Here is a 25,326-nt window from a genome sequence, read left to right as displayed (position 1 = left end):
CTGGGCAAGACAGGTCATCTGGTGGAACACCAGATGCCCGGAAGGCAGAATGCAGTCCCTCCGAGGCAGCTACCGAGGGCGAAAGGACAGTAGGAGTCCATTCCTCAAGCTTCTGGTTATCTGCACAGATCTGTTTAATGAGTAAACGATACATTACACCCAGCACCTTACAATGCATGCCCGCAAACACCAAGAGAGATAGTAAGGGTCGGACACTCTGAAAAGAAAACAAGCCCACACACAACCCTCGTGACTCTGATCATTGTCAGCAAGATGCACACCCTGACGCGGCAACCTCACTGGCCATGGGATCTCACAGACGCTGAGATGTTCCCTCGATTCCAACGCATCCCTAATATTCTTCTCAGAGCTCTCAGTTGTTTCCTCTCAGCCACAAATGGACACGGGTAGTCTGAGCTGGTCACAAAAACACCAGCTCCTCGGCCAATCCACCACAGCTCACTGTTCAGGGCCACTCGCACGGGATTCACCTCAGAGGCTCCATTCTTCAGAGTTGATTTTTGTACTTACTTCTTCACTAAAACCGTTCGAGAATTTTTATTGCATGCTTACAATGTGCCAGGCACCGTATGTAACACTTGCGACCTCAGAGGCTCCATTCTTCAGAGTTGATTTTTGAACTTACTTCTTCACTAAAACCATTCAAGAATTTTTATTGCATGCTTACAATGTGCCAGGCACCGTTCACGACCCTGGGGATGGAGCCACAATCTGCTTTATGGAAGCTTGTGCTCTAGCTGGGGGGGGGGGGGGGGGGGGGGGAACAGATCTGAGGCAGAAAAAGCCAATGAACACAGAATATGCGTGGGGATCAGTGTTACAACAAGCACAATGACTGGGGGGGGAGCAGATGATGGTGGAGAACGCTGCTTCTTATTGTAAGCAGAGACCTGAACACAGTGAGGGAGGATGCCATGCAGGCATCTGGGGTCATGTTCCAGGCAGACAGAGCATGACTGCAAAGGCCGGAGCAGGGGCAGGTCCGTGTTGGAGGGGCAGCAGTCTGCCAGAGGGTGGGGTGCCATCCGGGAAGGCCTCAGCCAGCGGACAGGCTCAGGCAGAAAGCCCGCAGGGAGCAGGACCATGCCGGACCCGGGACAGCACGCCCTGAGCAGGGGAGATGCCACCGGAGAGTTACAAGCAAAAGAGTGACAGGGCCTGAATCTTGTTTCAAAAGAATCACTCTGGCTGCAGAGAAGCAACGATCAGCAGCCGGGGACAGAGTTCTGAAACTAACACAGCAGTCCAGGACAGAGGGATGGCAAGCTTGTCCTTGGGGCTGTGCTGGACCAAGAGGAGAGTGACTGAATTTGGGACAGTCCGTGACGGCAGAGCCGCCAGGCTTTGTCGATAGATGTAACAGGGATGTGCAGAAAAGGAATAATATGTCCAGCAGGCCAGAGACCCCAATCCTTGGAAAGGGCCTGCTTGCGGGGTTAGCCCTGGGCTGCCATCTGGGAAGAGGGCTTGTAAACAGCACCCTACACTGATAAAAAGTCCCCCCTACCTAGAAGAGTGGCCCGCTGTGCCCAGCTTGTTTGTACCAACAGTATGATCTAAACTTCCTTCTGGAAGTCTAGGACTTAGACCCGTGCTAGGTAGAGGGTGCCTACTTGGCCAGCACCCAATAAAACCCCTGGGCCAGGCCTCTGACAAGCTCCCCTGGCAGACAACAGTAAGCACGTGTTGTCACAATGAAGAGTCGTCCCCAGGACACTCTGGAGAGGACCCTTGGAGGCTTACACCGGAGTTTCCAGAGCGCACGCCACGCTGCTCCTCTTCCTGCTAATTTTGCTTTACAGCCTTTTGCTGTCACGGACTAACCATGAGCGTCTCCTCATCCCCGTCCCGAGTCCTGGCGGTCACCAACCCTGGGGCTGAGCTGGGGATGGGAAAGAGCCAGGCTTCGGGGACGACACCATGGTTCTGCGCTCGAGTCTCTGTGGCTTATACTTACTGCCACTCTTCCGCCAATCTCTAACAGCTTACTTGGAATTTCAAAGGCACTTGAGATTTTAAGTTTTTTTTTTCCCCAATGGAATGGAAAAAAAAATATTTGATCAAGTTCACTTCTTTAAGGGATACAAATGGATAATGGGTTTTAGGGACATTTCAAGTAACATTCTTTCCTTGCAATTATAAGTTGTGGTCGCGAGTGAAGTGAGATGGGGTGTGAGCTTTCCCCGGGCTACACGTCGGTATTCCCCTCGGGGAAAAATGCTTGGTTTCAATTAACTGGCAAACTGGGGACTCCAGCTTCGTACTTGTAGATCTCTTTGATGTATGTAGGAGTCGTCACTGAAATGTCCACAACTTAACACTGGCAAATGAGTGGAGTCAGAAATGTAGATTGCAGCTCATGAGAACTGCAGAGAATGAAAAGGATCTGTGATTAGAGAAGGTTTCTGAATGTCTGGCACATGGAATGTTATGTTAATTGGAGCTACACTCTTATTTTCCCATCTCCCTCGGCCCCATTTGTAAGATTTAACTGAATTCCCCCAAATCCAGACATCAGATATTTAGTGCAACTGAAAACTGAAACAGAACAGAAATCACTGGCCACTTTTCTTCTAGTCTCATCACTTGGGACAGTAGCACTTGTCAACAATCAAATGATGGGTTGCAAAGGTTGCCTAACAAGTGAAAAAGGAAGCCACAAGACACTGTGCTGATGTGCACTGTGGTCACCTCTATAAACTTACCTTTCTTCATGGGTAAACGAGTAGTAATATACGGATTTTCTCAGCAAATCTATTAGGTCCCTTAATAATGAGGCTGGTTTGCAGGAAAAAAAATTATTTTTTATTATTTTTCAATATAATGCGTTCTTTTTACCCCTTTCCCTTTGTTTGGTACCCATTTCATTAGTTCCTTGTCTTTCAAATGAATGGACACTTTTGAAGATCCTCTGCATTTTCCAAATAAGGGAAATCAGAATTCCCACTAAAACACGGTACCCAAAAGCCATTCCAAGTGTTCTCTCAAATCAAGGGTAAGTCACAGCAGGGATACTAATGATGAGCTTGTTTTTACAGCATCACTGTCCGTATTCAAGCGAGATGAGGAATTCTGCATGGTAACGCTAGTGGACTGCGTTTATAGACATAGATACACAAATACCAAAGCACGGGTGTGATCATGTCCCCAGAGTGACAGACACCGCAGCATAATGAGATTCATTCCATCAAAATACCCATTTTATCCACAGTGTAAAAAAATTAAAAAAAAGAAGAACTGCTTTGAAATACTGCTCAACTCCAGCCACTAATGTGCAATAGCTTTGACTTCTGTCTTGCAACAGTTGCACACCATGGCAACTTTCCATAACAACATCCATCAAGGAGGACTCATGACGGAATACAAACATGTATAGCTTTTACCATAATGAACGTAATAGAAGTAAGTTTGCCTGCTGAGAAGCAGTGATGATCAAACAGTGATAGCAGAGGGGGAAAAAAACACATAAGTTCTATTTTTGTAGAATAGAAGAATATTGCTCACCAAATATTGCTCACCTGCAGAATATTGCTCACCAAAACTTCCAAAAACCTGAGACAAAAAAAAAAACCCTCTCGTTTTTATTAACATGAAGTGACCGTTAAGACAGTCCGAACCTCATCCCGTGCCCCGTGCGATTTCTCTGAGCTTAATTACTCCTGGGTAAGTAGGGTAGCTCAGTACAGAGTACTATTATATGATTTCTTAAATTACTATACATTCAGGAAATGTGGTTGTACTGGGTTGCATAATGTCCCCTAAAAAGTCACATCCACCCAGAACCTGGGAATGGGACCTGATTTAGAAACAAGGTCTCTGCAGGTGCAGTCAAGTTAAACTGAGGTCGTACGGCATGAGCACAGGCCCACAGCAAATGATGGGTGTCCCCATAAGCAGAGGGAAACTGGGAGAGACAGAGAGAGGGGAGAAAGCCACATGGAGGCAGAAGCCGGAGGTAGGCGGCCACAACCCAAGAGATGCTAAGGACTGCAGGCAAACCACCAGAAGCCAGGACACACTCACGGGACGGCCTCTCCCCCGGAGGCTTTGGGAGGGAGCATGCCCTGCCAACACCTCGATTTCCACTTCTGGCCTCCAAAACTATGACCTAATAAATTTCCATTGTTTTCAGCAACCCAGTTTGTGGTAATTTATTACAACAGCCTCAGGATGGTGGTTGTTCTCACGATTCCAAAATTCAACGTATAAATATCCACTCCCTACAAAGCATGGTTGAGAAAGTGAAACTGCCCACTTCTTTTCCACCGAATTGAAATAAGAGGAAACATTCGTGAAAGTGCCTCACGAGCTTTAAGAACACATAATTTTCAACTCGACCCATTTTTATTTATGAAATGCCCATTCCATCTGTCCTGTGAAAAACAGGAACTATTCAGTATCTACTCTTAGAGCAAATACTCATTATGAACAAAGCATTGAGGGCAATGAGAACTCCCAGCAGCAACCCCCCAAATAGTCTGAATTCTAATAGGAAAACCCTAAAGTGAGGGAAGAAGGTCACTGAATTTTGAGAAATGTAGACAAATGATGAGACCCTGGAATCGAAGTCAATAGCATTTTGCAGAGAGTAGCTGCTCAATAAATGTTTAATGAATTAGTAAATTATTAATTAAAAATGTATCAGGATTATTAGCCTTTCTACATTTTCTGTCTTAGTACTCACAGTTCTGAATAGTAAGTCTGTATATCCAGTTAAACCACGACTACGTTAACTCAAAATATTTTAAATCAATGAGTTAAATACACCAGTCAAGAATTTGTTCATACATTTGACAGGATTTCCTGAGCCCTACTGCCGCCATGGAGTCTGGTTGAATGGATTCAACACTGAACAAGAAAGACACGGTCCATGCCTTCCTGAAGCTTCAGTTAGGCAAAATGGCATGGACAGTCCACCAAGAACCACACAGACGATGAAGTCTAAGTGTGAGCTGGGCGACAAGGCACCACAGAGATGCATAAGGGAGTAGGGACAGAGGCCCAGGCCCCGAAAAAGCTTTGTAAGAGAATGCGTATTTGCAGTTGAATCCTTGAGCAGGATCTAACAGAAAGAACAAGACAGGTACAAAAGGCATGTGATGAACTGAGGAGAGGCCAGCACCTGGCACACGGGGGAGGTACCACACGTAGGTGCAGATGGAAGCATGCATGGAGTCCCAGCGGGCTCCGGACAGCCTGGAAGGACACAGGGGGGCTTCACTTACGTCCCAGGTCGCACGACGCTTGCATGGGGGAGCCAGATGCAGATGGCAGACGAAAACATTAATTTAACATCTTCCTAAACTCTAACCAAAATTCCAGTAAAGAATTTTTTTTTTTAAGACACGAACCCTCTCAATAGCGACAAAGGTATGAAAGCAAAAATGCAGATCAACAAGAAGTGACTAATTTAGCACCATCAACAGAGCCAAATCCCAAGGCTTCAGCAGCTAAGCTGAGAACCAACCCAAGGAAACTGCAGAATCCTCGGGAGACTCAGAAACCAGTAATACCACATGGGCCTAAAACTAGGAGCGAATGTGGGATGCCTGGTGGGGGGGGCGTTGCAGACGGTTGAACATCTGACTCTTGGTTTCAGCTCAAGTCATGATCTCAGGGTCATGAGATGGATCCCCAAGTTGGGCTTGGCGCTCAGTGGGGAGTCTGCTTGAGATTCTCTTCTCTTCCCTCTAGCCTGCCCCCACCCCTCCCTGTGCTCACACGTGCTCTGTCTCTCAAATAAATAAACAGAATCTTAAAAAAAAAAAAACTGGGGGTAAATGGGAACAGATGAGGGAAGAAGTCCCCTTCCCTACTCCAAAAGATCAACCGTCCCCCCAGTCTCCTGCAGAGAGGGTGAAACAGATGGCCCCTGGACCGCGGGTGCAGGTACCTGGGCCCTCGGTGCCGAAACCCCGGCCCTCTTCTGCCCCACTCACTCAACACCACCAGCGGCTGGACTTTGAGCCCCAGGCTGGAAGCCAAAAAACTCCCCCTGGAAAATCAGCACCGTACAATGAAGTAGCTCTCCAAGGTCACCTACACTGATCACCTCTGCCTTCAGCTTTCTAACCCCTCTGTTACTCAAGAGCCACGGCCAAGGATTTTCAGCCTCCAACAAGAACGTCAGGAACCAAACCAACATGAAGGAAACAAATTATTCAGGGGAAAAAAGAAGACTTTCAAAAAACAGTAATTCCAACAAGATAAACTCATGCGTCCATGTGGTACAAGGAGAGGAGGCTGTAAACCGCATTCAGCAAAAACCCACCAAACAAGCGCTCGTAAAAACAGGACAGCACAAATAAGTTCAGAAAACTTCTTAAAGTGCCACAAACAGACAAGGAAATGAAAAGTAGAACTGAAAGGGGAAAAAAAAAAAAAGTAAAAAGCCAGTCCAGGAATAGCACGTCCACATACTCACAGATCAAGAAAGCAAAAGAACAGTGGAAGACATCATTTTAAAAAAGAAACATCCCCAAATTAAAGGCATGAGCTGCAGACACCAGAGGTGGCCAGCACTGTGGAAGAAAAGAGATGTCCACCATGGCAATCCACTGTGAAACTGCAGGACAATGGTGGAAAATACAAGAGTCCAGAGAAGGGAGGGGAAAATGGAGTGATACCTCTCAATTCTTGAGAAAAGTGACAGTGAGCCTAGAATTCTTTACCCAATCAGTGAAGCATGAAGACAGAATAAAGACATTCTCACTCAAAAGCGAGAAGGATACTGAAGGCCACCATCTTGAAGATGGCTTGCAGCGTCGCCTCATCTTCATGACCTGAGGGGAGAACGCCAAAGCACGGCAGACCGAGGCTGCCGACAGTATTTGACTCATTCTGACCAAACACCACACAGGTTCCCAGTCCCTGCTCTAGGCCCAGCTGCCTGGAGCTGAGGAGAACATTCCATTCACTTCACAGAAGAGTAGTGCTTGGGCCTGTTCCTGGAAGAGAGTAAGCTATAAAAACAGAAAATATAAACCAACTGGTTCCTGTCCGTATTTCTCAGGGTGTCCAGTGCCTGGAGTTCAGCTGCAGCTCTGGCAGATGGCTCAACTACAATAAACCCTAATTCTCTTAAGACCAGCTCATGACTTTGTTGACTCTTGTCAACTGAGGAAAAGCAAAGCCAGCTTATTGCCCAAACATCATCCAGCTCTTTTCCCCTCCAAAGAGCAGGAAAAGGCCTCTTCTCTTTTTTTTTTTTTCTTTAAAGATTTTTCTTTTTAAGTAATCTCTACACCCAATGTGGGGCTCGAACCCACAACCTGGAGATCAAGAGTCACACCCTCCTCTGACTAAGCCTGCTCGGTGCCCCAGGCAAAGGCCTCTTCTGAAACAGGTAGGCTTAGACCTGCTTCTTACCTTGTCAGAAGCAAATACATAACATTTAGGAAGACATACACCAGCAGTAACACTACAGAGAGAAGCAGCGAAATGATCCCCACAAAAGTGGGTGTGCCGGGTCCCCTCGAAGAGGCAGGAGAGCGTGTCAGGGAAGGACATGCCTCTGGTCGCGACCTCTCATGTCTAGACTGGAGGTGCCTATTCGTGCTTTCATCCGTTACGCTTTGAGCTCCTCACAGGTGTAGAATGTACTTCAAAAGAAAACCTATTTTGTCAAGAGTGAGGGACATGATCCAGTGTATACACTTAAAATATCACGAAGGCCACCGTGAAGAGAGTGGACGCCAACTGTCGGGGTCCCCGGGGAGACACGCAGAGGCCACGGAGCCAGATAAGTTACGGAAAAGCAAAAGCTGTGTTTCTTTCTTATTTTTTATCTTTTCCAGGGAGGATGTTATCAGGAAAGCAAGAAAGGAGGTAGAGGTGAGAAAAGAAGTATTTGATCAGTTAGCAAAAAAAAAAAAAAAAAAAAAATGCCCAAGACATCGTTTTACTTCCAGCGATCACTACCCCCTAGCAGCCGATTCCATCTATGCTGTTCTAATACAGGAAGATCAAAACACTGTAAAAGTCATCTACCCAAGAACCTCAGAACATAATTTCATCCCTAGTTTCAAAAGCCATCTTTTTACGTCCAATTCTACAAGAAGGAAAGTGCAGATCGAGAAGGTTCACAATTTGCCACGACGGGTTCCAATTCTGAGGGGGCCTTCGGGGTAAAACTGAAATTCAGGAAGCCCGCGCCCAGGCCCTGAACGCTTGCTGCCCATGGCACCTCACGCCATCGGCATTTTGGTCTCCTCAGGGGACATGTGTGGCAGAAATGTGCCCCCTCAGGCCTGGAAAACCACTTTCCTCCAGCCAACAGTGACCATGTTTGAGCCACCCAAGGACTTGGGGTCCAGGGAGAGAGAGAGAACGTTTCGGGACTCCCTCCGGCCCGCACGGATCATCGCCCACAGCTTCCTATTCATCTACGTAGAAGTATCAGGCATCATTTTACAGTGATGAGAACCTGGTGATCCATTTCAGTTGTGTGTCCCCCTCCCTTCTGTTAGCACCCCCCAGACCTACCGCCCATCGGATACTCACACACATTTCTCGGGCCATCCAGGAAACTGAACCATCAAGAGGAGCATCACTTTCTATTATTTCTACCAAACAAATACCAATAATAGACTTGCTACGTGTCCTGTTCCTTTCGTAAGGGGTGAGGGAGCGCACACGAGGTGTTATTATTCTATAATAATACAACATGGAGAAAAGCGGTAGAGCCACAGAATTCCAGCCAGGCTCCTGTAATATGAGGAATTTGTGAAGATGACAAAACAGGGCAAAAGCACATAGGTAACATTTTAAACATTTCAAATGGGACCAGGCCGAGCAGGTAGCTCTTCCAACCGTGGAAAATGATGGGCTGTGAGAAACTTTTCACTGGAGAACGGTCAGTGTGCAGAAGAACAGACAAGTCGCCACGAACCCACATCTTACCTTAAATACTTCCATTGGAAGAGGAAAGTGTGCGGCATCAGTAAGGGATTTTTCCAGAGCACATTTCCACTCAGACGCCATCTTCAAAGGATAGATTTCTGTATCAACAGCAAACCACATAAGCGTTTAAGGACTAAAATATTCTGCGGGGTGGTTCTCCCTTTGAATTTTATATCTGCCAAGTTCTCAGAGTCACTCGGCATACTCAGCGACCCTAAGAACTCACACCCTGCCCCATAAAAGGCCACCTGCTAACGGGATTTTCTGACAGTAAAAAGCTCTTCGTAGCTTCTGACAAGGTAAAGAGCAACTTGAGACTCTGCAATCAGAAATGAAGACTAAACTTCACAGGGCCCTTCGAGGAACATTTGCATGCATTCTGTGGGCATTCCATAAGTAATTTATTGGCATAAATCACATTAGCACCATCTTCAGTCATCCGCTGCCCCAAATTCCATGCATCACCTGGGAAGTAATATCCACTGATGAAGAACTTGTTACTGGATAAATTTCTAAACTAGAAATGACTCTTGCCTGGCATTTTCAGATATTACAGCACATTTTTCACTAGATCTCTAAGCTCTCGTACACTAAAAATAGCCCCTGTAAGCCAGAAAATTATTAAAAGGTAAATTAAAATTTACCAACCAAGTTTAATATTTACACTTGAAATGTTGCTAACACACCACATGTTGCCCATATTTCCCCCCCAGGCGGTGGGGTGGGGGGAGGGGGGTGGGCAGAGAGATTTACGAACGGAGGTTACGCTGGCTGAATGCAAAACTGAAAGAAAAAAATTTGTTGAGCACTGTTTTCACCGATTGCTGAGACTGCAGGGGGATTTTATGATATGATTTCAACGGATTTAAGACCTTATCAAAATAGGATTTGCAGAAGCACTCACTTGAAGGAGATATGTTTATACCTTCCCTATATCAACGCAGGCTATTTCAGACAGACAGACAGGACATGAATATGAATTTAAGCACAGTTAAAAGGCAACATTAAACCTTTGGGGCTATATTTTTAATTTCTTGCATGTCTGCTTTCCAGCACGCAGCCATATATTTCGATGCCCACAGCTTTTGAACTCACCTTGAGCCTGAAGCTCCTGTGTTTCAAGCAGTTTATTGAGTCTTTTCAGACTCCCATAATTATAATGGGAGAGAGATGCTGCCGGAAGGAGTCAGGTTATCAAGGCACAGGCCCCTGTCACTCATGGTTGGTTACGCAAAGTCCCATAAAGGGTTTTTAATGACAAGAGAGGCTCTACTGTGGATATTGTCTATAATCCTTTTAACCCTTTTATTTATACTCTTCTACCTTGGAGGAATTTTTTTTTTTTTCCAATTAGGCATTTCTATATCAGAACAAGAATAGAATGTGATTCCTCTTAGTAGCTTCTGACATATTCGGGGGAACACAGTGAGGCCCCAGTTAACACCTGTGCAGAAAACGGATGAATGGTCCCTCCAACATCCACAGGTGAGCAGAGGTGTTGAGGGAGAAATCGCGCATCACGGGGTCCCACAAAGGAGGAAGAGGGACCAGTTCACAGCCTTCTGAATTGTCCCGGGAGGATGGGAAGATGGCTCAGCTCAGGGGGCACTGCATCAAAATCCCAGTGGAGGAGATGCAACTCAGAGGGCTCTAGGAGGGAAAGACCTGAGGACGCCAGGGCAGGAGGTCATGAGGGGCTCAGGATGGAAACACGCAGAAGCCTAGGGTTCCTGAGTAGGCGAGAACAAATTCATTTTCCCAGGGATCCGGAAGCTGGCCAGGGAGTTCAGCCTTGGCATGGTAGGAAAAGGAGAAGCAAGTCATGAGAAAGGATGGCGACTGCCAAAGACAAGACAGGAAAGGCGGAGAAGGCAGGAGAAGGTGCACCGTGTTGGTGCCTGAACTCCCGTGGTCTGGGGGCGGGGGAGCCCCCGAGACAGAGAGGAAGGCAAGAGAACGATGGTGCGAGAAAACCATGCAAGCCCCAGAGCAGAAGCCCAGCCGGAGTTTGAGCCGGACTCGCAGGACCGAAGCCAGTGACCTGGAGACCCCCGCAGGGATGCTCGCCCTCCCTGACACCTGTGTCCACACGCACCTGGCAGGGCACCACTGGGCACACGTCCTCCCTGAGAGTCGAGCCCCCAGCCTTCCTGATGCCATCTCTCTCCCAGCAAACCAGAAGCCTGGGGCCACGGGCGGAATGTTGCTGTCCCCCCAAAGTCATACGTTGAAATCCTAACCCCCAAAGGGATGTTTAGGAGGTGGGGCCTTTGGGAGGTCATGGGGGGAGCCCCCATTAATGGCATTCGTGAGTGTCCTTACAAAGGAGAGCCCAGAGAGCCCCCTCGCCCCTCCCCCCACGGGAAGACACTGCAAGAAGGGCCCCGTCTGTGACCCAGGAAGCAGGCCGGGCCCTCAGCAGACGGCACATCTGGGGGTGCCTGCATCTCAGGCTTTCAGCCTCCACAACTGTGTGAGAAATGCATGCCGCCGTTTAGAAGCCACCAGGTCTGTACTATTTATTCTCTGTGGCAGCCTGAATCGACCAAGAAACCCAGGTTCCTCAGGATTTGGGTCTCTGTCCTACAATCCTAAGGTCCTTTGTCTTCTTTCTGAGGCTATAAAGCCCTAATATGGAATGCAACCCCATGTGGCAAGGCCCACTTCTCTTAAAAGGTGAAAATCAGATGCACTTTTTTCAGTATGCTCAACCACCTGCAAAAGCTAAACACCTAATGGTTTCAATAAGCAGTGAACAATATTCCGTGTGTGTGTTTCATTAGCCAGAGAGCTGCTTGGTTACACCGGCAAGTTTATGGACAATAAATAGCACCATTAAAAGAACATAAACCATTTTCTTAAAATGATTGTGTTGCAGGTAATTTAATAGAGTGTATCATGTCGATTTCTGTTTGTGGGGAAGTAATAAGCAATTAAAATCGGGCCTGATCCATCTTTAACTAGAAGCCTACATGAAAATGAGGTGATCCCCCTCTGCGCAAGCGTTTGGCTGGCTCTTGGCAAAGGTGAGAGCTGCAGAAAGCAGGAGAGGGGCGTGAGACCACCAGCTCACAGCCTCACACTAAATGAAGGCCTGGGGGGGCGGTGATCCCCTTCTTCATGTACCCTGCAACCACCACTCCTTCCTTCTCTCACCAGTGAGCAAAGACTGGTCTATGGCTGTTAACAGATGTTGGGAAGGCTATAAATGTTCGTGTCTCCCCCCAAGTAATATGTTGAAGCCTTAACCCCCAACAGGATAGTATCTGGAGATGGGGCCTTCGGTGGGGGGGGAGAGTTGGTAATCAAGGTTAGATGAGATCATAAGGGTGGGGTCCCCATGATGGGATTAGTGCCCTTATAAAAGAGACCCCAGAGCTCTCGGTCTCTCCGTGTGCACATAAAGAAGAGACCATCCACAAATCAGCAAGTGGGCTCTCCCCAGAACTCAACCCTGCCAACACCCTCATCTGGGATCTTCCAGTCTCCAGAACTGTGAGAAAAATCATCTGTGTCGTCTGAACCCCCCACTCACTGGCATTTCTTTATGGCCATCTGAGCTACCTGATACAAAGAGTGTTTGGGGGCTGTTTCTCGACTAAGAAATAGTTCACAAGCTTCTCGACTCCAGGAATTATCTAAAAGAAAAAGAAAAAAGAAAAGAAAAAGGAAAAGGAAACGGCATAAAAATTGCGAAGGCAATATCTATCTATCTATCTATCTATATATAGATATAGATAGATAGATATATATGGAAAAACATCTAGAGACGAGAAAGACCTCACAAAGTTTCATGTCCTTAGTTTCTGCAAAAACGTGTAAGACTCCAGGTTGCTTTCTGAGCATCCAGAAATATGAAAGCAGGGGGGAATCTCTAAAGCACTCCTGACCTCAACGACCTAGTTAAATTTCTCAGAAAACCAAATGTAACCATAAAACTCTGCTTACAGACTGAATACCCAGAAAACGCCAATCGCTTGCGGTACACTGTGACACTCAGCAGCACAGCAAATGTACAGTTACCCCCATTTCACAGAGGAGGAAAGTAGAGGCACTTCCCAGGGCTCTGGAGGGAGGAACAGAAGTGCAAGGAGAAGCTAACTTGGACCCTGGCTCCAAGTCCATGTTTCTCCTACTCCGCCAGCGTCCTCAAGAGGAACAAAAATGATCAGGAAGCCCACAGGCCATATTCCTGTGCATGGGGTAGGTCCTGGAGCCATACCGGGTGCTGAATAGCAGAGCATCTCTCCTTGGTCTGACCCTGTCTTCAAAAGCTCCCCTCCCACATCAGTGCAGAGAGGACAGGAGAGCCCCTGCCATTCCGGGGGTGTCTTCATTCCAGGCCCTCCGCTCCAGACGGGCATCCACAGCCCCATCAATTATCTGGCTCCTGGAAGGTAGACTTGGCTGGTTCCTGCCCTCCCTCCAGGCATACCCAAGTTTTTATTTAGTCAGTTCATTCAACGAATATTCACTGAGCACTTACTACGTGCCAGGCACTGGGTCAGACACCAGAGAGACAGCAAAATGCAGACCCAGATGTTCAGTTGGAGTGGCTACTAAAATCCTCTCAGGTCTGAACAAAGCGAGGGGGGTGGGCCATGCTACATCTAGAAGAACAGCACCCCGAGGACAGGGCATGCTTAGCACCCCGGTGGGTCACAGGGGAGGCCAATGTGCCGGAAAGTCCCTAAATGAGTGCGGTTTGCCTTCCGTTCAACACTGAAGCTGAAAGGGACTCCCCCACATCTGCCTGGCTTTTCAAGCTGATTTAATTTATGGAAAAAAATCACCCTTCCTATTCCCCCTTTCTTCTGTCAACTCCCAGTGTTAGTGTAATGGAGGAGAAGGAGACTTGGGCTGGGAGCTTGGACGCCAGTGTTCTAGCTGCAGCTCCGTTTCAGTGGTGTGACCCTGACCCACCAAGTCATTAACCTCAAGGTTTCAGACTCTACTCTAAGATGAAGGGGTTGGAACAATGCCTGAAATAATGCCAGTTCAAAGTCTGACCTGGCGCCTTCATTCTACGTGGACAAGGCAAAATGCCTGGAACAGAACCCTTCTGCATGGTTCTTGCTCCACATTGTATTTCTTGCCTTCATTAAAGGTCCCTCAAGCAAAAACCAAACAAACAAACAAAATGAAAAACAAATTAAAAAACCAAAAGCACAAAAAACAAAAACCAGAGTCTTCACTCTAGAGAACGCATTGCTGGTCACCAGAGGGGAGGTGGGTGGGGGGTGGGGGAAAACAGGTGATGGGGATGAAGAAGTGATGGAGGGAAATGCTGAATTACTATATTGTACACTTCTTGATAAAGCCTGGACCACTAAGGACTTTAGCTACTGCCGCCCTTCGTTGATCACCTGGCATTTCACCACTCCCTGCCCGCTCACCCATTCTTCACGGAAGCTGCATTCGACCTACTCCGCCGGCACCTACATGACCCCTGGACAGGCCAGGGTGCAAAGCCCTGACCTGTGTTCTCCGACTCGGGCCAGAAATGAAAAGGTACAGTGACTGTAAGCTACTCTGGTGGACAACATCAAAGGAGCCCCTTTTCCTGGAGGTTCTGAAAACTAGCTACTTTCTATTTCCTCTTTCTACCTTTCTTGGTACTGAACAGTTGAGAAAGATCGTGCCCTTTAAAAAGTAGAGAGGATCAAGTGGTTCATTTTCGCGATGATGGCAGTCCATGGGGACACACAGTTCAGCGGGAAGGGAGGCTGGGGGGTCGCACGGCTTCCTCTCACGGTGCACCTGAACCATCTATCCTCTGCCCTGGGCCCCCACACCTCCAAATCTCCCTCTCACACCACGTAATACTCAACACTCGGGATTAAGAACAGTAGCTAATATCTTTATGCAAGCCTGAAATTTTATTCCCACCTATATTTCAGTTAAGCAAAGAGCACTACCACGTAAGTTTCAAGTTACTCTGGGTCTTGAAATTAATTTACACAAACCCAAAGTAACACATATTATTATTATTACATACTACTATTATTACATATTATTATTATTATATATTATTGTAAATAATAGCCCAATTATGGAAGCAGACTGAGTGTCCACTGACTGATGAATGGATAAAGAGGCGGTGGTGTGTGTATATATACCACGGAATATTACTCAGCCCTCAAAAAGGTTGAAATTTTGCCATTTGCAATGACATGAATGGAGCTAGAGAGTATAATGTTATGTGTAACAAGTCAGTCAGAGAAGGACAAATATAACACGATTTCACTCATATGTGGAATTTAAAAAACAAAACAAATGAGCAAAGGGAAAAAGAGAGAGAGAGAGAGAGACAAACCAAGAAACAAAGCCTTCCCGCTAGAGAACACGCTGCTGGTGACCAGAGGGGAGATGCGTAAGGGGTGGGGGAAACGGGTGATGGGGATGAAGAAGTGCACCTGTCGTGATGAGCACCGGGTGATGGAGGGAAGTGCTGACTCACTGTATCTCATTATATCGTACGCTTATGTAACACTGTACGTCAACTAACCAGAATTTAAATAAAAACTTTAAAAAAATAATAAAACACACAGGTAATAATTGCAGCCCCGCATGCTGTTCTGCTAAATGAGGCAAGAGAATCCAGTTTTCATCTTGCAACTGCTGCATCTGAAGAACTAAAGGCCACATTTGGAGGGTCCTTTTGCCTTTTATTTTCCTCTTCTCATACAAAATTTCTCTTGCCAACAATTTAAGTGTTGGGAAAATAACTTCTTAACGATGAATGCCTTCTCCAAGTTCTTTAAGGGACACCCACGAATTCTTCTGTGCAATGGACAACTCGTGTCCAGAAAATTACTAAGACAAGTAAACACAATTTATTCTTATCTTATAAAGACATTAAATTATCTACAAAAGAGACAGAGCGCTCTCCTTTGCAAATATTTCCCAAGTTTCTATGGTGACACTTTCCATTCTTGCTTTTGAGTACGAGTCCCATGACTTCACAGCAAAGGCACACTGAACAGAACCTAAGAAGCCACTAATAATCCTTTGCTTTGCTATAAATGTTCACACTGGCAAATGTAGGGATCTCCCAAAATTTATAAAGCAATTAGATACTAAGCTAAGATTTAAACACCCAACTTCCCACACAAAGTAAATTTCTCCTACTAGGTTATGAATCCCAAGGCAAATGTGAGCTTAGATCTCTTCTCAACACTGACAGGCCCTTTGTTTGTCATCATAGTCCAAAATTACTCAGGGTAGAAATGGATTTCCTGGCTGCTTCTCAAAATGTTGACAACAATACTACTAATAAAATACCATGTTATGTGTCTATATGCCTGTCAAACTCAACACAAATGCAAATCCATGACATACAGAACCAAGAAATTTTTTTTTTCAATTAAAGCCTTTGAGTGACAGAAAGGAAAAATGTAAGTCTTCGGTTTCGTGTACTCTAGACTAGCACTGGCAACTAATAGGGGAGAAAAAAAAAAATCTCTCGCAATTTTAACAAAGGACTTGGCTCTTCGCTTCCAATATACCTGGTGAAATTGATCAGAATGAAAACCAGCAATCTCTGGAAGAAATTATTATTTCTACCTTGATGTCTTTAATTCCATAAGGATCCAACATTTTTTGTTCTGAAGATACCCATCAAAAGGTTGGTAAGTCTAGTATGGGCAGCAGGGGGATGGGAAGAAATGAGCAAAGGGCCTAGGAATTTGAACTATAGTATATCCCCTCTCTCCAAGCTAGATGACCTTGGACAAGTAGCTTAACCTCAGTCTCAAATTTTCTCTGCTGGAAAAGGAAATATTCACACCAAACATGGAGCACTTTTTGTAATCAAAACAAACAACACAGCAGATGTAAAATCACCTGGCACACAGGAAACACTCAAGAATGGTTAGTTTGTGAACAGGGAGATTTTTGCCCAGTGAGGTACACATCAGGAAGCATAATGCATTCTTCTCTCCAATTAAGTCTGTAGAAAGTCATTTGACAGGGCATTTGGAGCTAAATAAAATCCAATGACATGCCAGAAAAAAAAAAGTATGATTTCCTCTTTGCTATTTCCAGGTCAAGACAGATTATATAATAGCATTTGTTTGGATGGATGGATGGATGGATGGATGGATGGATGGATGGATGGAGGAGATGGGGGGCAAACAGGTGGGAGGCTGGGAGGCTGGAGGGTGAGTAGACGTATAGGTGGGTAAGTGGATGGGTGGACGGACGGACGGACGGAGGAAGGGATATGGGTGAAGGGAGACAGATGGATAAATGAACGGATGGGGGGTGGATGAATGGAGGATGTATGGGCAGAGAGAGATTTTGGAACCTACTTCCAAGACTGTCAAAATTCCTAAAGAAAAAGGTTGAATATGACCAAGTCCCAGTCCATGGTGTCTTTCATTTGTGAATCAGTGATTCCAAAGGAATGAGATCAACTTCAGCACAGCCTCTATGGCCTTCTCCCTTTAGAACACTATTTACTGAGGTCTTGAGTTCTATTTCCCATAGAAGAGTATTCTGAAGTTAAAATGCTTCATATTCACCTACACATGTGTAAATGATACCACGGAGCTAACAAACTCTCCAGAGACACATCCAGGAAAATATCCCATCTTTTATCAAAATACTTTGCAGCAGCAAAAGCTTTGGCCCTTACCTGAAGGTGGGTCCATTCTGTATTTATTCTCTTGACACCAACCAACTGGTCGAAGTCTGTAATCCAAGTAAAACAACCACTGGTCATAGGATTCAGTGTCCTCCAATCCCACATAGCGAAGGCGTAATCTTCCTCCAACATTTTCAATCACACTAACTATCCAGTACTGAAAAGGGCTCTGAGAATCCTGAAGTTCTATTAAGGAATCAACTGTAATGAGGTCTATAGGGCCTTTCCCTCGCAGAGGCTGTTTAAACAGAAGCAAAACTCCTTATTTTAAACTTTATTTTAAGGTTCTCATGGAAACAGATGACAGCAGAAGATAATATTTTTTCACACCATCATCCAAGCTACTGGCAAACAGTCTGGTGTTTCCCTCCACCCCCATCCTGTTCCACACACACGTTCACCCCACCCAGCCCTCTGTCCAACAACAAGAATCACAAGTAAACAGAACATAACAGTTTGTTCTCAATTCTCACCAAACAAATCACCCTTCCCAGATAAAACTGCATTTGTTAGAAATAAGCATGCTTTTAAGAAGAGTTACACCAAATTGGCCTCCTGCTAGAAAATACGTGGTAGCTAAATGTCTATTTTCCCATAGACTATGGGGCTATCAACTTACCCCATGACTCAACAGACATTCATCTTATAATGTCTACCACACTAATGATTAAGACTCTCTCATACTTTGGGCAAAGCATGAATACGTGTCAATGACATGTATAATACACATTAACGATCAGCTACATTAGACAATTATGTAAAGTTATTTCTACACTTGATCCCATAGTTGGTTTAGAAAATGTATATATATATATATATATATATATATATATATATATATATAATTACTGCCCGTATAAGAAACCTTCTCAGCATGTTAGCACGTGAAAAGGGTGATTGTTCAGTCAGCCTTGTAGGCAAATATGTTAAAACAAAAAATGAACAGAGTAAGACATTGTGTCCTTCTGAAAGGGTGAAGAATCATCATTTTGATTTGTTAACCAAACAAATTAAGAGCCATTAAGATAAGCAAATACACCAGGCAAAATCTTCACAGAATAAAACCGGATAACTGTTGATCAGACAGTAGTGTTCCAAAAGTCAATGCCAAATTCATAGTTAATGTTAAGAGAATAATCATACCGTCACAATCCACATCATATTCCTGTTATTTACTATGTTTCCCCTTTTTTTGGGGGGAGCATTCCTCAAACAGATTTGGTAACTCAATGATTACTTACAACAGTACAGTGCTCCTTCTGTTCTATTATATATAGTAAATATTAAAATGCTTTATCATAAAATTAGTGTCAAATGAACTATCAAGATGGCAGATTAAGCTGTTTTTTCTTTGGTACCTTAAGCACACCTTAACCACACTGAAATATGATTAGCCAGTTCTCCTCTTATTTTCATAAGGGACGCTAATTCGATTATTACTCAACACATGTGTGTTGTTAGCGTGAGGTTATGCATCCAGAATGGAATAGTCCATGGAACCATTTATCAACATGCTCCAAGACTATATAAGAGAACACAAATATGCTTTGTGGTCACCTCTACAAAACAGGTCTTCTCCAGGATTTTATTTATATCCGCAAATATAGGACAGAGGCTTACATGTATAGGATAGTGGAAAGATATCCTAACATAGTATTACTTAAAAATGTGTTCACACAGAAGCCAATTTTCCACTTATTGATTATACCACAGGTGAAGACACTTCGGTGCTATGAGAATCGTTAACCTAAACAATTCAGGAAAAAAACTGAAGTTAGGCTTCAGTTAGGCTTCAGACTGAAGCTGACCACAGGTGAAGACACTCCGGTGCTATGAGAATCATTAACCTAAACAATTCAGGAAAAAAACTGAAGTCAGGAAGTTAGGCTCTCTGGATAGATATATCCACATGTACACGTGTACCTGCCGAAGGATATAGGCAAAGGTGCTCATGTAACCGTGAGGCTTCAGACACAGAATAGCTGAATAACAACAATACATACACCTTCCAGGAGGTTGGCAGGTGCCGTCCGGGAGCCAGTCAAATCACGAATGAGGAATTCTGTCCAGTCTGTGTACTTCTCTTTGATTGCTGGCGAGACAAAAAAAAAGAAGAAGAAAACAAAACAAAACACTTCAGCACAGCAGGGGAGTATCAGGTTAAGTTTAAAATCAGCACTTTTCTGTACACGTGTGTTATTTCGATAGTTTTCTTCATTTTAAGCACTGCGGTGAAGAGTTAACACGGCGACAAGAAATCTGTCCACAACGGGTGACTTTACGCCTACCGATTGTGCTGGGCATCAGACATTAAAGAATAGGGGACCCTGAAGTTTTATGAGAATCTACTCAGAAAGTTCCATGAGTAAAAAGAAGATATCATAAAGCACAGAATTCGGGGGTGGGGGGAGGGGTTCCAAGAAGGAAGAGATCAGTGAGGGACAAAAGTCAGAGGGCAGTTTCCAGGTGGAAAAATAGCAGCAGGCTCTGAATTACACAGAAGGATTTTGCAGGTGGAGAAGAGGAAGAAGGGACTATCCGACTGAGACACACAGCAGAGGAGAGTGCGCCGGGGAGGGAGGAAGTGGACGCTGGCAGCACAGTCATCGGCCGACTGCGGCCCGGTCTGAGCACAGGACTCTGGGGAACAACGCCAAGCGACAGCCCCAGAAAGCAGGCACATTTAATCAACAGGAAATCTCCGCATAAAACGGATCTGAAAATAGCAGAGTGGCTCGAATGGAAACAAAAGAGGCTAATGGCAGAGAAACCCAGGTAAGAAGCTGCTACAGCTCTCCAAGGACAAAAGGGATGGGACCCCAAACCGCAGGGACCATGCCGCGAGCAAGGAAGGGATGTATCTGAGACATTTTGAAGAAAGAAATTTCAGACGTTGGAAGCCAACAATCTCCAAGTGCTTAGAACCCGAGACCAGAGAAACAGGTAAATTCCTGGCACATCCCCCGAAGCACAGATCTCCAAAGGCTTCACCAGGTGACGTCCACACCCAGGAGAGGCCCTGAGCCTTCCTGGGGCATCCCAGGCTCCCCGGAGAAGCACGACCCAGATTCGCGTGCACCCATTCTGTGGATCATGTGGAGAGCCAGCAGGCTGGTGAGCATGGCCTAGAACACATCCCATACTTAGCCTCCAGGAAAGGTTCCAGACTCGAGTGGTTTGCACGTTGCTTTGTCCTGCAGAGCCATGATGCAACCATTTCTTGCTCAAGCCTCAAGAACAGAGTTATCACAGAAGGCAACGAGGCTATAATGATGTAGAGGGAAAAGCAGAGTCATGGCATGAGAGGGAACTGGGCTCCACAGTGGCCTCTGCCATCACTGGCTATAACTTTGAGTAATTTACCTGATTTATCGATTTATCATATACTCCTTCCTCATCAGTGCAACGGTGCTAACACCATTTTTGCTTATGGGCTGCTAGGAGGATTAAAGAAGATACACACATCAGTAAAATGTAACCATACCGGGCACATACCAGGCAATTAATAAGGAGCAGCTCTTGTTTTGTTATAAGTGTATATTAAATTATTACACAGCTCACCGACTATTTATTGTTCCTTCCCACAAATTCCAGACTGAAACTGGGAACGTGTGTCGGCATGATCACCAAGAGAAGGGGGAACAGTAGCAACACCTGCTATTCTGATCACTAACCTGCAGCTCAGTCAATATCCCTCCCTCTCCCGTTAAGGATCGTAAGACCAAGAGCAAAATCAAAGTGGAAGAATTCAGGCAACATAACGGGATCCAGACAAAGCCGCAAAGTCCAGCTTTCAGCCATACAGTGTCCTAACCCCGGCCCTGCTTAACAACCAGCAACTCACCCATTCATCAGCTTCTACCACTAGACTTTTTGCTCAAATAAAATACCATCTTCCTTATTTTCTACATGCACACTCACGAGGTAATGCGTATGTTTGGGGCAGGAACTGTTACTGTGTCCTTTCCGTCATTAAAAAGTGTAGCCGTCATTTTTCAATGCTATACCCATTTCTAAATTAGCCCCTTGCTGTGTACTAAATGATTTGTGTTCCCCCAAACTCATACTGAATCCTAATGCTCAATGCGACTCCATCAGGAGGCGGGAACCTTGGGAGATAATTAGGTTTAGAGGAGGTCATGTGGGTGGAGCCCTCTTGATGGGATTAGTGCCCTCATAAATGAGACCCCGGAGAGCTTCCTCAACCCTCCCACCGCATGAAATTCCGGCAGAAGGAACCAACTCTGAGCCAGGAAGTGGAATCCGCTGGGGCCTTATCTTGAACTTCCAGCCTCCAGAACTGTGAGAAATAAATTTCTGCTGTTTATAAGGCCCGAAGAGTGCGGTTTTTGGTGGTGTTGTTGTTACAGCAGGTGAATGGATGGAGACAGCCCTCATGAGTGCCCACAGTTACTGAGAAGACCAAAAGGCAATGGCATACAAGACAAATGAATTAAAATTCGTATTCACCTTATACTTTACAAGCTTACTCTGTGTCTTGTGATCATCATAACAGTACTCTGAGGGGGATGTTCCTAACTAACTTTTCCCAAGTTCAGAGAATAAACAAGGTCAGAGCCAGCCTCAAATTCGAGTATGCAAACATCAATCCTACAGGGAGCCTTTCCGTGGGAATCTTATGATTTTCAAAGCTTTTGCATACAGATAAATCAGTAATTTAAACTGTAGGCATGACAGAGATAAAATGAAAATGACTGTCTAACCAAATGTTTCAAGATGAAGAAAATATACAACTTCACCCAGTAAATATGCATTCCCTATCTCTTTACCAAAAAATGACAATCAGCATAGTTGAGTGAAAAATGGTCCCATACTCGAAAGACTTTATGTCCATATCCACTACAAGAAGAAAGTTCAATTGTTCACTTAAGGGTTGGTTCTAACATTCACATAATCAAACTGAACACTTAAATTAAAAATTTTTGAATATGCCATCACCCTATGAAGACATGGTGCAATGTTGAAATTGAACTGGGTTGAGTCACAGTAAGAGAACACTAGAGATGCTTCTGAAATTTATACCTTGTGAGCCCTCCAGTCCAGAGGCCCTGTAACTATCCATTAGTGTCTCTACACGAAGCTCTGAAGCAATCTTTTATGCGCCACAGAATATCTAGACAAATTACTCTCCCTGAAAAAATGTATCTTAGCTGTAAAGACAGACCAACAACTTTTGATTAAGAAGTAGAAAGGGAATAGTTCTCAGGAATACTGTTACTTTTTTAAAGATTTTATTTATTTGACAGAGAGAGAGAGCACAAGCAGGGGGAGTGGGAGGCAGAGGGAGAAGCAGGCTCCCCGCTGAGCAGGGAACCCCGTGCAGGACTCCATCCCAGGACCCCGGGGATCATGACCTGGCTGAAGGCAGATCATGACCTGCCTGAGCCACCCAGGTGTCCCAAATACTGTGACTTTTAAAAGAAAAACTGTTTCAGTCAACATTTAGTTCTCAAAACTCTAAATGTTCAAATTAAAATCTATTGCAGAAAATACTGCCATATATATATAAAACTATGCCTAACAAGTCTACAAGTCTCAATGGACTTATTTTAAGTAATATTGAATTCAGTTAAATTTTAGTATAATAAAAATTGCTTAGAAATTCCTCAGAATTCATTGCAATAGAAGCTGATCTGTACTCTCCTGGGGGTCCACATAAGTTTCTAATTAGAAATTCTAAGACTACAAATTTTCATTTACTACAGAACATCTCTCTTCAAAGACTCAAAATCAACTAGGATGGATGTAAGAACTATCTTTCTCAAATAGGATAAAAATTCCTTGCCCCACGGTCATTATCTTTTCCATCAGATGATCCACACATTAAATTTCAGAAGACCTACAACATACCACACACCCAATAACATCGAATGCGAACTCTACAGCAAGAAAGGAATGATTAAAATGAAAACAAAGTAGATGGATAAAAGTTTGTCCATAACATTGAAATCACTTCCCCATGTTTTTAACTTATACAGACATACTCCTGAGAGTTCATAAGATTCTTTTTTTTTTTAAGATTTTCTTTATTTATTTGTTAGAGAGACAGAGAGAGAGAGATCGCACAAGCAGGGGGAGCAGCCGGCAGAGGGAGAAGCAGGCTCCCTGCTGAGCAATGAGCCCGATGTGGGACTCGATCCCAGGACCCTGGGATCATGACCTGAACAGAAGGCAGACGCTTAACCGACTGAGACACCCAGGCGTCCCTCGTACGAACATTCTTTATTCGTAAGAAGAATAAAATCAGGATCTTTGTACAACCTTGTCATGAACATGTCATTTTCAAGGTCCTATTCAGTTTTAATACTATATAAACTTAGCATAGATAATATATATACTTTATTCAACTTTGCTTTTTAAAAAATCCAAGTTACATTCCTATTTTAACACCTCGTTTTGGGGAGGAACCCCCCTCTCACTGAAGGAAGCCATCATGAACATGAGTTTCAGAAAAAGAAAACACACACACACCCATGCTTTTTTGCAAAGACATTCAGAGATAGCCCCCAAATCCCACAACAGCATTCCAGGGATTACAGAGCTATCTATAAAAAGGGTTCCAAAGAGGGGCGCCTGGCTGGCTCAGTCCTTAGAACATGTCACTCTTGATCTCTGAGTCATGAGTTCGAGCCCCACGCTGGGTGTAGAGATTACTTTAAAAAAAAAAAAAAATGGTTCCAAATAAAAGGTAGGAGATCATCATCATTTTTTTTTCAGGATTTGGGAAAACACCAGTCATGCTGGACTTCCAGGCCCATCAAGCACACGCAAACACAGAGAATTCCTTAGTTCTCAAGGGGGCCATCTGCTTTGGACACTGCTCTGTGGTACAAAGCTGCCCATCAGAGCTGCCCATTCAGGTGGATCCTGCACACTGAGACCCGGGCGGAAGTCAGAGGGACATACTCCTCTCCTCTCTGTCCGTGTCACCAGGTTGAGAAGACAGGTCCACGGGGAAGACAGGCTACGGCAGGCCTTTCCACTCACCAGAAAAGACGGTGAGAATAATTACAACAGGCAGTGAGCCACTTTCACTCAGACCTACTCTAGGTAAAGGAAAAGCCAAGCATTCCTGTATCTTAAGACTCCAAACACACGGAGACTTTTTTGTTCTTCATGGCAATTTTCTCGACTCGTTTTAAACCAAAGTTTCTTTGAATTTATTTTGTCAGGTCATATTTTTGGTTCTGTCTTGCTCTTTGGTTGTTCCCTTCGTCTAGAGCTTTTTCTGCCATTTTCAAAACCTCTCGATACAGAGACCAGAGGATTTTCTCCTCCTGCATGCCCTGCATCCTCTGACTTGGGGGGTGATTTGTGGTTTATCTCCCTCCTTCTCTCTATCAGAGGCTCTCCTGGGGTGTCTGGTGGCCCGTGGTCATGCATCACACTTCAACTGGAGACCACAGAAAACCGGAACGGGAGACTTTGTCCCGGAGCAGGCGCTTGTGGCTCAGAGTGAGCGTTAGGTAACTCCCATCTGGGAAGCAAACCTCCAACTAGCCTCTCCTGTTCTCCCCAGGCACTTCGTCCATTTCTTTAGCGATGAACCCGGAGGATACGCATGGTCTCTAGTCCTCTGTTGTCCCAATAGGGTGGGGGACATAGAGTCTGGGAAGTGTTCTGACCAAAGGCACCCCATTAAACCCTGCCATTCCCAGCCCCACCTGGGACTCCCACCCAGCCAGCACTGCAGGGGCTCCAAGGTACCCCCCCCACCAAGTGTGGGGTTGCAGTGG

The 25,326-nt window shown here is 45.1% G+C and overlaps 1 protein-coding gene across 5 annotated transcripts in view; it reads right to left on the bottom strand.

The window, feature by feature from the left end:
* Positions 1-25,326, bottom strand: part of SFMBT2 (Scm like with four mbt domains 2) — a 230,237-nt gene that overhangs the window by 103,430 nt on the left and 101,481 nt on the right. For all 5 annotated transcript variants that reach the window (XR_003520061.2, XM_027595002.2, XM_027595005.2 and 2 more), the window contains exons 5-7: positions 19,573-19,661; positions 17,561-17,807; positions 8,923-9,020 (exon numbers count right to left, since the gene is read on the bottom strand). Coding sequence is in view for 4 of the 5 variants with exons in the window: in XM_027595002.2 (XP_027450803.2) it covers positions 8,923-9,020; positions 17,561-17,807; positions 19,573-19,661 (434 nt within the window). In the remaining variant the exon portion in view is untranslated. The remainder of the gene's footprint in view (positions 1-8,922; positions 9,021-17,560; positions 17,808-19,572; positions 19,662-25,326) is intronic.

This window comes from Zalophus californianus, chromosome 9, assembly GCF_009762305.2.
Source record: "Zalophus californianus isolate mZalCal1 chromosome 9, mZalCal1.pri.v2, whole genome shotgun sequence".
In the NCBI taxonomy this organism is placed as follows: Eukaryota; Metazoa; Chordata; class Mammalia; order Carnivora; family Otariidae; genus Zalophus; species Zalophus californianus.
The sequence above is the reverse complement of the archived record's forward strand: the minus strand, read 5'-3'. Positions and strand labels throughout refer to the sequence as shown.